Source organism: Poecile atricapillus, chromosome 2 (assembly GCF_030490865.1).
Source record: "Poecile atricapillus isolate bPoeAtr1 chromosome 2, bPoeAtr1.hap1, whole genome shotgun sequence".
NCBI classification, from domain to species: Eukaryota; Metazoa; Chordata; class Aves; order Passeriformes; family Paridae; genus Poecile; species Poecile atricapillus.
This window is the reverse complement of record NC_081250.1, coordinates 135,946,098-135,959,484: the sequence shown is the minus strand read 5'-3', so window position 1 is coordinate 135,959,484 and position 13,387 is coordinate 135,946,098. Positions and strand designations below refer to the sequence as shown.

At 38.2% G+C, this 13,387-nt stretch overlaps 1 protein-coding gene across 1 annotated transcript in view; it reads left to right on the top strand.

Moving 5' to 3' along the window:
- The window catches only part of RSPO2 (R-spondin 2), a 106,265-nt gene that overhangs the window by 49,325 nt on the left and 43,553 nt on the right, over positions 1-13,387 (top strand). The window contains exons 3-4 of the mRNA XM_058832050.1: positions 7,007-7,195; positions 13,079-13,222. Of these exons, the coding sequence (XP_058688033.1) occupies positions 7,007-7,195; positions 13,079-13,222 (333 nt within the window). The remainder of the gene's footprint in view (positions 1-7,006; positions 7,196-13,078; positions 13,223-13,387) is intronic.

The following is a 13,387-nucleotide window of genomic DNA, read 5'->3' as shown; positions in this document are numbered from 1 at the left end:
TCAAAACTGCTTCAGCAATGTGGCTTAAATACATTTGATCTAGACAAGAGTTAAAGTAATTAGCTGACATTTGATTTTACTTGATATGGATCCAAACCATGAAACTTTGAACACCCTTAGGGTTCAGAAGCGTTTCATTCAGTGTTTGGGTACTAGTCTGTGTTCTCAAGTAACCTTTTGAAACTTGGCAAATTTAATACCAGATTTAAAATAAAGGCACTACTTGGGGAATTAAGTCTGCAAATGCTTTAATTGTAGAGGTGCTCTGGACAATAGCTGTTACAGAAGGAATAGAAAATGTGTTACCTGTATTGAGGTGTGTGCTTGTGTTTATACGCAGTGTTCACACCTTATGTACGAAACATTATTCCTGCTGCAGGACCTTACAGTCTTAATAGAGAGCAATCATGTGCTTTGAGAGCCAGAGGATGGTGCTAACTTACAGCATGTGTGCGTTTTCAGTTTTATCATGTGATGACAGCAGCACTCTGACACTGGTTAACATTTGTGGGCCTTGTGGAAGGAGCAAGTCTCCATGAGGGATTTGGCTGGAGGAGATCTGCCTGCCTGGCGCACAGAGATGAGGAGGGTGTTCCAGGCAGGGTTGAAATAAGGATGAGTAGCATGATGTTTTTACATTGCATGAGATGCAGTCAGTAATCTGGAATGTGACAGACCATGTTTTATTAGCTTGTTATTTTTTCTTGCAAACAAATATGGAGGGGAAAACAAAGTAAGTTATGAAGAAATTAAAAAGGAAGTGTATAGATGTTTCTGTTGAAGGTGGAGGCATTCGCTTCCTCTTCAAAGAGCAATTATATGCAAAATGGAAAAGCTTTATGTGATAGCAATACATCCAGTTTGCTGTGTTAAGAAATCGAGATGGGAAGGGAAGGGAAGAACTTGAGGCAGGGAGCATTTTGTAAGATTTAATTATGGCTTATGTATATAGGGCCAAAAGAGGCACAGTTAAGTGGGTATCTTCAAGATAGCATTCTTACGTGACCCCAAAACCAGTACTATGGTATTTGATTTGTTAATGTATGTGTTCATTGTCCAAGAAATTAGTTAGTAGATCATATCACAGTTTTCCCTGACTCTGGGAGAAATTGAAATAATGGAAAGGTTGCAGAATTCAGAGCTTCCCATGAAGATCTGAAAAGAAAACAAGCAACAACAATGTAAAAGAAGATCAATTAAATGGTACACACTTTACAGTAATCTAATTATATGCAAATTACCCAGAAATTATTCAGTTTAATGCCTATGGAGCACAGTGGGAAGTTTTCAGATTCTTTCACAAAGTTTGCTCTTTCTAATGCAACATACAAATCATATTATCTTCCCTTACCATTATAATTCTTCAGTGATTTTTAATTTCTTAATGTGCTAGAGACAGAAAAAAAGCTAGGAGACTAACAGGGAAATTCATCAATATGTGACCATTAATTAAGTGATGATTTTGAACATTGTCCAAATTCAATGTGTGAGTTAAATAATTGTTCATTTGAGTAACAATAAATACAGTATATCTGAGGATTTCAGAATAGTTTATAAGTTTTGAGGTTCACAGCATAAGAAGGTAAAAAAATACAGCTATAGAAGTAAAAAAATTAATTTTTTAAGGCTGCTCAGGAGATGAAGGAGGAGGAAGGTCCAGATGTCATGATTTGGGAAACCTATATTAATATATTACTGAACTCTTTAATATATCTTGAGTTGATCTTAAGCTGTGAAAGGTGTGCCATCCATTTCATGGACAAATAATAGCACAGGATAATGGAAAATCATTTTATGGCGTTAGTTCCTTTTCTATGGAGCTGAAGCCCAGATGAGTCAGCATAATTAAATTTGCCTGCAGAAAGAAAGGGTTATCAATAAGGACATCTTACCAGAAATAGACAGAAAAAGTGCTTGGGAAGAGTAACATGTGGCAGTAATAAAGGAAAATTGGACAGTAGAGTCAAACTCAGACACATTTTGTGGCCAAGAAACCAGGATTTTCATGGAGATCCATGAGAGAAGGTGGCAAAAAAAACCTACATGGAGGCCTGATATATATCTGCTCCAGAGCCTAATTCTTGCTCCACAAGATCATGGAACCGTTTAAGTTGGAAAAGACCTTTAAGATCATTGAACACAGTGATTAACCCAGCACTGCCAAGTCCACCACTAAACCATGTCCACCACATCTACATATTTTTTTAATAACTCCAGGGATGGTGATTCAGCGGCTTCCCTGGGGAGCCCTTTCCAAGGTTTGACAACCTTTTCCATGGAAAAAGTTTTCCTAATATCCAATCTAAACCTCCCTGGCACAACTTGAGGCCATTTTCTCTCATCCTATTGCTTGTAACTTGAGAGAAAAGACTGAACTCCAACTTGCTAGAAATTTCTTTCAGGTATTTGTAGAGAATGATATGCTCTCAGACCCTCCTTTTCTCCAGGCTAAACAACCTCAGCTCCCTCAGCAGCCACTCACAGGACTTGTTCTCCAGACCCCTCACCAGCAGCATAGCCCTTCTCTGTACATGCTCCAGCACCTCAGTTTCTTGTTATAAGGAGCCTAAAACCCAACACAGGTTTTGAGGTGCGGCCTCACCAGTGCCCAGTACAGAGGTACAGTCACTGTCCTGGTTCTGCTGGCCACACTATTTGTGACACAGGCCAGGATGCTGCTGGCCTTCTTGGCCACCTGGGCACATGCTGGCTCATGTTCAGCCACTGGGCAGCTTTCCAGCCACTCTTTCCCCAGCCTTTAGCATTGCATGGGGCTGTGACCCAAGTGCAGGACCCAGCGCTTGACCTTACCGAAACTTATACTCACAGCCTTGGTCCATAGATCCAGCCTGTCTAGATCCCTCTACAGAGCCTTCCTGCTTTTCAATAGATCAACCCTCCTGCCCAACTTATGTCATTTACAAACTGACAGAGGGTACCCTCAATCCCCTTGTCCAGATCATTGATAGAGACATTAAAGAGGGCTGGCCCCAGTACTCAGCCCTGCAGAGCACCACTGGCAGCCAGCTGCCAGCTCTGTTTATCATCACTCTCTAAGCCTCATCATCTAGCCTGGTTTTTTGCTGAATGAAGGGTACACCCATCCAAGCCAGGAGCAGCCAGTGCGAAATGGTGTCTAAGGCTTTATGAAAGTCTGTGTAGAAACATCCACAGCCTTTTCTTCATCTATTTTGTGGACCATCTTGTCATAGAGGAAGATGAGATCAGCCAGGCAGGACCTCCCTTTCATATCATGCCAGCTGGGCCTGATAACATGCTTGTCCTGTGTGTGCTGCATGAAGGTACTTAAGATGATTTGCTCCATGACTTTCCCCAGCACTGAGGTCAGACTGATGGACTTGTAGTTCCTTTATACTCCTTCTGATTAATCTTCTAGGTGGGTGTCACATTGGCCATCTTCCAGTCAGCTGGGATCTCTGTGGCTGGTCCTCCACCAGCTCCTCCAGTATCCTTGTGTGGACTTCATCCACATAAAATTGGATGGGTCTAAGTGGTGTTGTTGACCATCTCCCTGTGGATTAGGAAAGCTTCATTCTGGTCTCTGTGCCTGCCTTTCAGCTCAGGGGGCTGGGTACCAGAAAAAAAATGGTTTTATTACTGTTACAGAGTGAAGAAAAGAAGACATTATGTACCTCAGCCTTTTCCTTATCCCTTGTCACTGTGTTTCCCCCCACATTCAATAAGGAATAGAGATTCTCCTTAGCTCTCCTGCTGTTGCTGATGTATTTATAGAAATATTGTTACTGTTGTTTATGGAAGTAGCAGATGAAGTTCTTATTGGGCTTTTGCCCTTGTAATTTTTTCTGTGCATAACACCATGATATCCTTGGAGTCCTCCTGAATTGTTTCCCCCTTCCTCCAAAAGTTATAAACTCTGCTTCCCCCCCCACCTCCCCCCCCATTAAGCTAGTCTTCTTTCCCCCTGGATCATCTTTTGGCATGTGGCACCAGCCTGCTCCTGTGTCTTTAGGATTTCCCTCTTGAAGACTTTCTAGCCTGCTTGGACTCTGTTGCCAAGGTAGAGGTTTTGGTGACCCCCTTCCTTACTTCATCAAGAACCAAAAACTTGCCATTTGGTGATCACTATGCCCAAGATGGGCATAGTGACCTCCAACCATCACATCCCCCACAAGTCTTTCTCCATTCCCAAACAGCAGGTCCAGCAGTTACCTTCCCTAGTTTTCTCCCTCACCAGCCCTGTCAGGAAGTTATGTGCCGCCATGTTCCAGGAATCTCCTAGGCTCTTTCCTCTTTGCTGTGCTGTGATTTGAACAGACATCTGGTAAATAGAAGCTCCCCAAGAAAACAAGGGTGAATGATTGTTAAAGTTCTCCCAGCTACTTCGAGAATATTTTATCTGCTTCTTTCTCCTGGCTGGGGGGGGTCTGTTGCAGACTCCTGCCATGATACCTGCCTTCTTGGCCTTCCCCCAATTCTTACTCACAAACACTCAACCCTATCCTTACCATCACTAACCTTTAGAGAACAACCCTACCTCGAATGAGAGAGCAGACTGATAGACCTTGCTAGTACCTTGTCCCTCTGGTGTTGGCATACTACTCTCAGACTTCAGTGAGCCTTGTTTTATCCTTTTCTCCCTTCAAATCTCTTTAAAGCTCCTTCAGTGAGCTTTCCTAAGTGTTGGGGAAAGATCTTTTTCTCCCTTTGAGACAGTTTTACCTTGTCTGTTGCCAGCAGGCCTGCTGTTTTGTTCCCTTTAGCTGTATTCATATGTATAGCAGTTATCTGCATCCATATATATATATATATATCCATGTACACATACAGACACAGACACACACATATATAGTAGCCTTTAGCTATATTCATGCTGTTCAGCAATTGGCCTGGCCCTAAGTCAAAATTATATACGATTTCAGCTGTTTTGAACTCCAAAAAACACTCTGAGTAGTGAATAAATTCAGGCATCTTGCATCCTTGCTTTTGCTTTGTTCCTTTTAACTCTTTTGTTATATACAAAATTCTTAATACAATACTCTGAGGAGCCTTGAATAAGCTGGAGATAAAGATTTACTGAGAGTGATATCCAAGGAGACTAGAAGAGAAGTCAGAAGTCTACAGGATTGCCCACCATGTGTTAAGCAACAATTGCTTTGGCATACATGGTCACATATTATTTGATGTGGTTAAGGCAATCCCTGCCGACAGTGAGAGGAGGGATACATCCATGCCTAGTTCATCATTTGTTTGTTTGTCTTGTGTGTCTTTGAAGAAGTGGGTTGGGAATGAAAATAGTTACAAGATGAAGTGTAGGAAAAGTTTTATCTCAAGTCTTTAGGCAACCGGAGATGGGAACTGTTTTAGGAGTGTAAGGCTGTGGTCTGTTAGGGAGTCTCATTACAAAAGGGTTAACAGAGTGCTGAAGAATTATATCATAAAGGGTAAGGATTCTTTTCCCGTCAAGAGGATCTCACCTAGTGAGACTTGTACTGGAGGACTCCAACACTCAGAAAATGTCCCACTGACTGAGCTGTTTCATACCAGATTGCTTCACTTCTTGTCCTGCCTGCCACCCACTAGGATTATTTGTACAAGATCGGAGTTGAATGCTGTCATGCTGAACTTAGTGAGTCCCGTGTGGGGGATGGGAGCAGAGAGGGAATTGGAATGTGGTGTGCAGATGTGTGAAGGTGAGAGTAAAGCTTATCAGCTACTGGTTCCAGAGGGTGGTGGGTTTTTCCTTGTTTTTTTTTCTGACTCTGCTGGTGAAGTCATCAGTTGAACAACCTCAATTAAACAGCCATACAAGGTAAAAATATCAGATCATTACATACGGGTGTAAATAATTTTAAATATTTAAAAATATAAGAATTAAACATAGGCACTTTTGGTGAGCTGCTCCCTGGGTGGCTGCTGTTATAAACCCCTTGAGACCCCAAAGATGCTTTCCTTTGTTGCATAATAATTTTCTTTTGTTTTCAGTAAACCAGGTTTGAACGGGCAAATTTCAGTCCTGTAGCCAATTCAATATTTAAAACAGACCTGCAAAGTTATGCTGGCTTCAGGAATGTCTTGAGTCATCCTCCCTCTGCTAACCTACTGTGCTGACCCAGCACCTGAGAAGGACTTGACAGCCCATGGGGACAACGGAGTATTCTGCAACTCTGCAGAAAGGCAGGATAATAAAAGCTCATAAGAACAAAGAATGATGTGGCTGAAGTTTGTGTTGCAGTTATCAGCCGAGTAATTTAAAAGAAAAAAAGAAAATAATCCAACAAAATCAGAGCATAGACTTGATGATGAGCACAGCAGATGGTGACCTAAAATGGTAACCTGCACTAAATGTGCTCCTTTGGTAATGTCTGTGCATATGGTTTTCAGCCCATTTTGAGTAAAAATTTGTAGAAGGCTCTTTAAACTTATGACTGCTTCTTTAAAAAAAAAAAAAAATAATTGTTTTTATACTCCAGTCAAGAAGAGTCTGCAAGAAGACAGCTCTTAGGAGAGTGAGGAGACAGCCCCCATTTCTAGTGCTGTACCTGTTCTGCAGAGACTTGTCTACTCTTAATATTGCTCGTTTCCCAAATCAGAAATTTCATTAGTGGTGTTGCTCAATTTCCATGGGCATATCATTCCATGTGCATATATCAGGCTACTGAAGTTCTTGTTTTTTGTTGCTGTTGTGTGCTTATGTCCCCAGCTTCAAATTATAATCCAGCATTGTAACTTTATTTAACTTTATACTTTGAGCTTTATGTAGCTTGGTCTCTGCTTGCCTGTGCCTGTATTTTAAATGTATGTAAAATCATTAAACTGCCCTACATACAAATAAAAATTTAGAGATTGTGTTTCTTTTTATTCAGTGCCAGTGCAGATGTCTGAAAGCGAGTGCACTTTCAGAACCCTCCTTTCAAAACTTTTGGTAGACATGCAAAAGATGAGTAGCACTTTAAAGTGTACAAGACCTCCAGCCAAAATACTTTTCAAATGGTTTTAAAGTGTAATGTATCTTCTTATTTTGCAGCTAACTATGGACCAAATCCAATTTGCAAAGGTTGCTTATCTTGTTCAAAGGATAATGGGTGCATCAGATGCCAACACAAGTTATTCTTCTTCCTGCGAAGAGAAGGGATGAGACAGTACGGTGAATGCTTGCACTCCTGCCCGTCGGGGTACTACGGACTTCGGACGCCAGATATGAACAGATGTTCAAGTGAGTTAGTTCTTGAACCCTTACACTTACTTTTGTAGGAAGGCCATCATTCATGCTCAGTTTTTAAGAAGATATGCTGTGAAACAGAGTTGTATTTTCACAGATGTCTCAAGATCATCTTAAAACTTCTTTGCTAAAGAAGGTCTCAGCTCATTCTGAGATATAGAACATTCAGCAGGTTAACTAGTTGATTATTTGACCTTGTATTTTTTTGTTATTATTAGTATAATAAGATGAGTTATTTAGGGAAAAAATATATGATTCATGCAGATACTCCTAGTTTTAAGAAACAAATTCCCTCTAAAAGAAAATAAAAAGGATTCAAAATGAATTTAACATGTAGGTACTCGTCAGTATAAACACTAATATATGGGTGGGCTTCTTGTGATATTTTTTGTTCCCACACAAATTTCAGGTGACCAGACACCTCACACCAGACATGTTTTAATATGTAAGTGTTGCTAATTTAATAAAACAGATGTACTATTAAAAACAAACAAACAACCTTTCACTTTTAGTGAAATGTTTTATTTGGAAATTTACAACCTGCTAATGTGCAACAAGATTCCCTGTTTGCATGTTTGTGCCTAGAAGCACAACTGTTAAAATCCACGAGTGCTCTGGTATCTCACATTATTTCACCTCTGTCTGGCAGTTGTGCCGATTCATATTGATTTTTCCATATGCTCATATGTGGAGTATTACCCATATGGATTATTAATCATTGCACTTACCTCTAATTCCTGTTTAGGGGGAGAATGTTTTTGTCATAGTCTAACCAGAATCAGGTCACCTGACATAAGAACCTGAAGTGAGAAATAGCTTTTCTTTGTTTCCTGCAATAATCAGGTGTCTGTTAAATGTGTGGCACCTTTCCCCTAACACTGTGCCATGTCATTGGGAACACTGAGTTGTGAGAAAGCCTGTGCTGGTTTTCACATCACACATAATCTCAAAACTCACATGAGGTCACTCAGTGGCAGTCTGGGCTGGATGACGAGCACTTATGGCCATGCTTGGACCTCTCCCAAGCTATCCCACCTCTTTCTCCCCATTCCCTGCGTGGGCTCCATGGATATAGTATATCCAAACTGCTGTGTAATGTTGCAGAGTGCTGCCTAATCTGTACCAGGTGGTTAAGTTTTGATAAAAAATTAAATGAGACAGTATATGGTTTATGCATCCATTCTGTAAAGTAATTTAGAATCTTGGTCTTAATTTTTGTAACACATTTGTGAAAGCCAACAACTTCCGTACTTTAAACCTTTCAAAACTGGGCTGTAAATACCTCCCCATGTAAAAATATTTTTGAATATATTCGTAGGTTAGGAAATAGATTAATTTATTAGTATTAGCCTGTACTGTGCTTGTGCGAAAGGCAAAGTAGTCTGTATTGGCAGTATTCTTTACTTTCTTGAAAAGAAAAAAACAGAAAAGTTAATTGCAAAAGGTGGAGGGTGAATTCAATGTAATATTTTTTTCTGGTTTTACCACTTATGGAAAGAGGCTCTTTTTCTGAATTACAGGACTGATTTTGAAAAGCATAAATGCATGTTGTGTCTAACCCATATTGGTGTGTATTGAGCACTTGATGTTTATCTCAGACTCATGCCTTTGACACTCTCCCTCTGTGAAAATAATGATGCAGTTGCATTTATGGATCAGTCATGGTTCACCTATGATGATTTTTGTATTGTGTATTTTTATGTTAGTGTAACTGGTAACTGGTGTATTTATACATCGCTTCTCTTTTTTTTTTTTTTTTTTGTCTTGCTTCGGTAGTCTTGGTTTGCATATATGAAACATTGTGGACACACAGACATTTTGTTGATTGAAGCTGAGTTGAAATAACCATCCTTAAAAATTGAATAGGTTTCTTCCTACTAGCTCTTCTTAGGTATGCTTATGAATTCCATTGCTCAGATCTTATTATCTCAGCTAAAAATAATAAAAAATTTTGGCTGTTAAAATCCTTATGGGAGTTATAGGTCTTGAATTGCATAAACTGAATATAATTTCTGCCCTAATAATGTCTTCATAGGCACAAAATATTTTAAATATTTTTTTTACTGGAACACTTCACCGTTTTTCTTAGAGAAGCTAGAGAACATATTTTTATGGAAAATGTTGTCTTGATTTTAAAAGCCAAACATGATCAGTGCCAAATGTAACACAATAAATACCACAGCCAAGTGCAGCAGCTCTAAAATTATGGAAATTTTGGATTAAGACAAATTTTCTTTTCTACATGTAAGCAGTATGCAAGCCTAGAATCTTCTAAGTGGTTCTAGACTGTGTTTCTAGTAACAGTGCATTGTGAAATTTGAGACTGCTTGTCTCTAGAAGTCAATGTGGAGTATGCTGTTGGATATGATTTCCACCTTGAACACTGCAGCATGAGAATGCACTCCTTTTGGACATGAACTTGGAAAGTATTGAATATTCTCTGTAGAAGAATGCCCAAGAGATGAGCTATGATTTGTTAATTTTCCAGTAAATTTTTAGTAATTAATGACTTTGAACTGAACTGCTCCAACAACAGATAATCTCATGAGAAAAAAAAAAAATAGAACTGAATTTAAAGAGTAAGATGAAACCTGTCAGTTTGATGGTTGGACTGATTAATGGATCAAGCCTATCTTGATCCTTTCAATTTAGTCCATGATCTTAGTAACCTTTATAATTTTAGGAGGAGAAACCACTCAGAGATTAATAATTACAGCTCCCTTCAGATTCGGTTGACTACTTATTTGTTTGTCTTTCTCCTAGGTGGGCCCAACATTGTAATTTCCCCTTCTATTCACCTTCAGTAAAAACAAGATAAAGAGAAACTTTTGAACAAATTGAGCATTTATTAAACATGTGTAGTTAATTCAATGCATTAAGAAAGCTAATGAATTTTTTTAACAGTTACAAAATAGCAAAGCTTCATTTATTAATGCTGTTGCTTGAACTATACTTATGTAGTATAGTAGAGCAGTCTTTGAGCCTGCTGTAATTGCAATTGTAGCAGTCAGGGTATTCAATTACCAAAAAATTCTGGAGAAAATTAGCACAGAAGGTGTTGCTGGTCAATGGCAAATCGGTGCAGAATGCCAGTGGACACTTTGGGATGGCAGTGAAGTCAGATATGTAGCACCAATGCTGTCCTAGTGAGCAGCAGAGGGATGGGAGCAGGAGTTGGAAGGAGTGTCATGGTCATGGGGACAGTCTGGGGATTGGTGAAATTTTAAAAGAGTCAGGTTGTTGTCACTCCTAGTTTATCTTCAGCTACACTTAAATTATCATTATGATTAGCACGCAGTAACCCTAAGCATTATGATGAATATTGCTCTGCTGAATTAATATTTTAATTTCAGAAGTCTTATGGTATTCCTGATACTCTTTCACTATTTTCCCCTAAATTGCATCTGATACAGATTAAATAAGAGGTCTTTCATGTTTGGAGTAGTTTACTTTCATAAGAAAAAAAAGAAAATAAACTGTCTTGGTGGAAATCTCCACCCAAACCTTCAACCAACCTTCACACCACCCAACCTTCACCTACTACAGCTTTTAAAAGATAGTTATCTCAAGGACTCTGCTGTGACACAAAAGGAAACTGGCATTGCAAATAAAGCAGAAAATACAAACAAGATGGGAGTTTTGAGGTATGATCAAAACTTAGAGGATTTATTCATTCATTTAATGTTGAAATATGGGTTATTCACATAGGTACTTATGTTAAATAGTGATAGTTTTATGGAGGGAATCCCCAGTGTAAAGTGAGGCTGGCTTCCACACGCCAAGTGTGTCTGTATCATATCAAACAGTAACTTCTGTTGAAAGTTTTTCCTTTGGCCCCTCTTCCACACAGACAGGAAAGCTTTTAGCATGTTACTCCCAACATGTTTTTTGAAAGCAATAGTTAAAATGTTGTTTTAAGAATGTTGTGTCACTGAGATGTAAGGAAGGGTTGCAAGATGCTGATTTTTCTTTTAATGTTCTGTTCTGCATCGTATCATTGGGACTACAGGATTTGTAAAAACCTTGGTGTCTTTTCAAGTGTCTAATGTTTTTTCTGAATATTTAAATACACAGGATGTTTGACTCAAGTGTTGCATTTAATAAAATACTTGCAGTACACCTTGAGTGTAACAAACCAGATTAGCAATTAAGTATTGTGGTACATCTCCAGAGCAGCTCACCTAGTTGGTTTTGGCTAACAATTCATTAATCTTGGAAAGTGATTTTGCAGGGTCACTGTGTAGACATTGACCTGTTCTTTAGGGACTGGTTCAACTCTTGTGAAAAAGAAATTATTATTCTAAGGAACTTCCTATAAACTGAAGTGTGGACAAGAAGCCCAACTTGTGCTGCTTATATGAACTCGAGTTTTAAAAGCCCCTTTGAAAAATGCTGGACACAGGAGTTGGTAGCATTCCAGTTATGTGTGGTTGTGTCTAAATAGAGCCAGCAGAGGTTATCTTTGTCAGGGCAAGGCTTCAAACTGATGCTCACATTCCTTTTAATCAAGCAAAGGTCACCACTGCTTGAAATATACATTTTTCTTTGCATTCAATCTGACTAATTTGTTTTCCAATGCCACAAGAAATCTGATCTAAAAAGCCTCATATTTCCCTAATTGCTAGCAAAAAATTTTACACATTCACACACACACACTGTTTAAGTATTGTGGGATGCCCTGCTTTGGCCTGCTGAAGTTCAGGAATAAATATTAAAATCTGTTTCATAAAGATTGGCTGAATTGGAAGTGTTGATTTGAGATATTTACTAATTGTTATTTCAGAATAGTACCCTTATAGTTTGGGGTTTTTTTGGTTTTTTTTTTTTTTTTCATTATGAAAGAATGAAGAATGAGTAACAGAATTAACAAAATTATTATTATTATATTGTTGCACGACATGAACAAAAAATACTTTTTGCTGTGGCTTCAGATATTTGAAGAGAGGATACGGTTAATATAGTTTATTTAATTCTATTAGCTGAAGGATTCAATTTTTTAAAAATTAATTATAAAATGATCATTACTGTTCCAAATATAATGACATCCTTTTTAATCTTTGGTATATTTTTCCTTGATATTTTTTGTAGTTGTGTATTGTATACATATAACCACTGATAGCTAGTTCATTTCCAAGTTGTAATGTAATAGGATATTTCTGAAAAGCCTATACCTGAGTCTGTCATCTATTGCAGGTCATATCCCTCTTAAATTTTCAGAGAAATACAGTATTTCATAATGGCAATAGTCGTCTTGTTTGGTTTGTTTGGGGTTTTGTTTTCTTTTTTTTTATCTGTTGGTGTATATCTCCTTATTTAAGAATGGGGTTTTTTGTGGATGAAGAGTCTCAATAATAGAGAAGTTAAATCCAGAAGAATTGAAGCTTTTTGCACATGCATATGTGTAGACATGGACATCAGATATACTACATGAAAGCATCCACTCAGCTATTTATACGGTAAACTCACAGAAAAAAAAAGTGCCCCGCTTTCAGTGATAAATTCTAAACTCAAGACAGTTCATATAATACATGCATATTTTCCAAAATAATTTGTTGCATCTCAGTTTCATCAAAATTACTTACACATGAAAATAGTTTATGCTGAAGATTTTTCCTCCAAAAAGATATCATTAACTCAAATATAATTAAACTAGAAGTTTTATCTACAGTTTGATTTAAAAAAATAGGATTAGAAGGACATAGATAAAAATGTGGTAAACACAGTTACCTCTAATTTTATCTATATACCAGATGGATTTCAGGATGACAATATTATAGCATTTCTGTTTTTTCTGTTTTATTGATTTATAAGTCCCTTCATTTTTAGTCTTACCCTAACTTTGCTGTCTCATTGTTTCTTCTGATCCTTTTGATTTAGGATGCAGAATAGAAAACTGCGACTCCTGCTTTAGCAGAGACTTTTGTACCAAATGCAAAACTGGTTTTTACTCGCACAGAGGTCGCTGCTTTCGAGGATGTCCTGCTGGATTTGCAGCCTTGGAAGAGCTTATGGAATGTGTGGGTGAGTCTTCTAGCACAGCAGCTCTAGCACAGCTAGTGCCCACATTCAAATATGGCACTACGTTATGATGATGCTTAGTATTTCTTACCAGGAAATACTCAATAATTAATAATTTTTTATTTCTTTACTGATAATACTACTAAATTTTTCCAACCTTTAAAATAC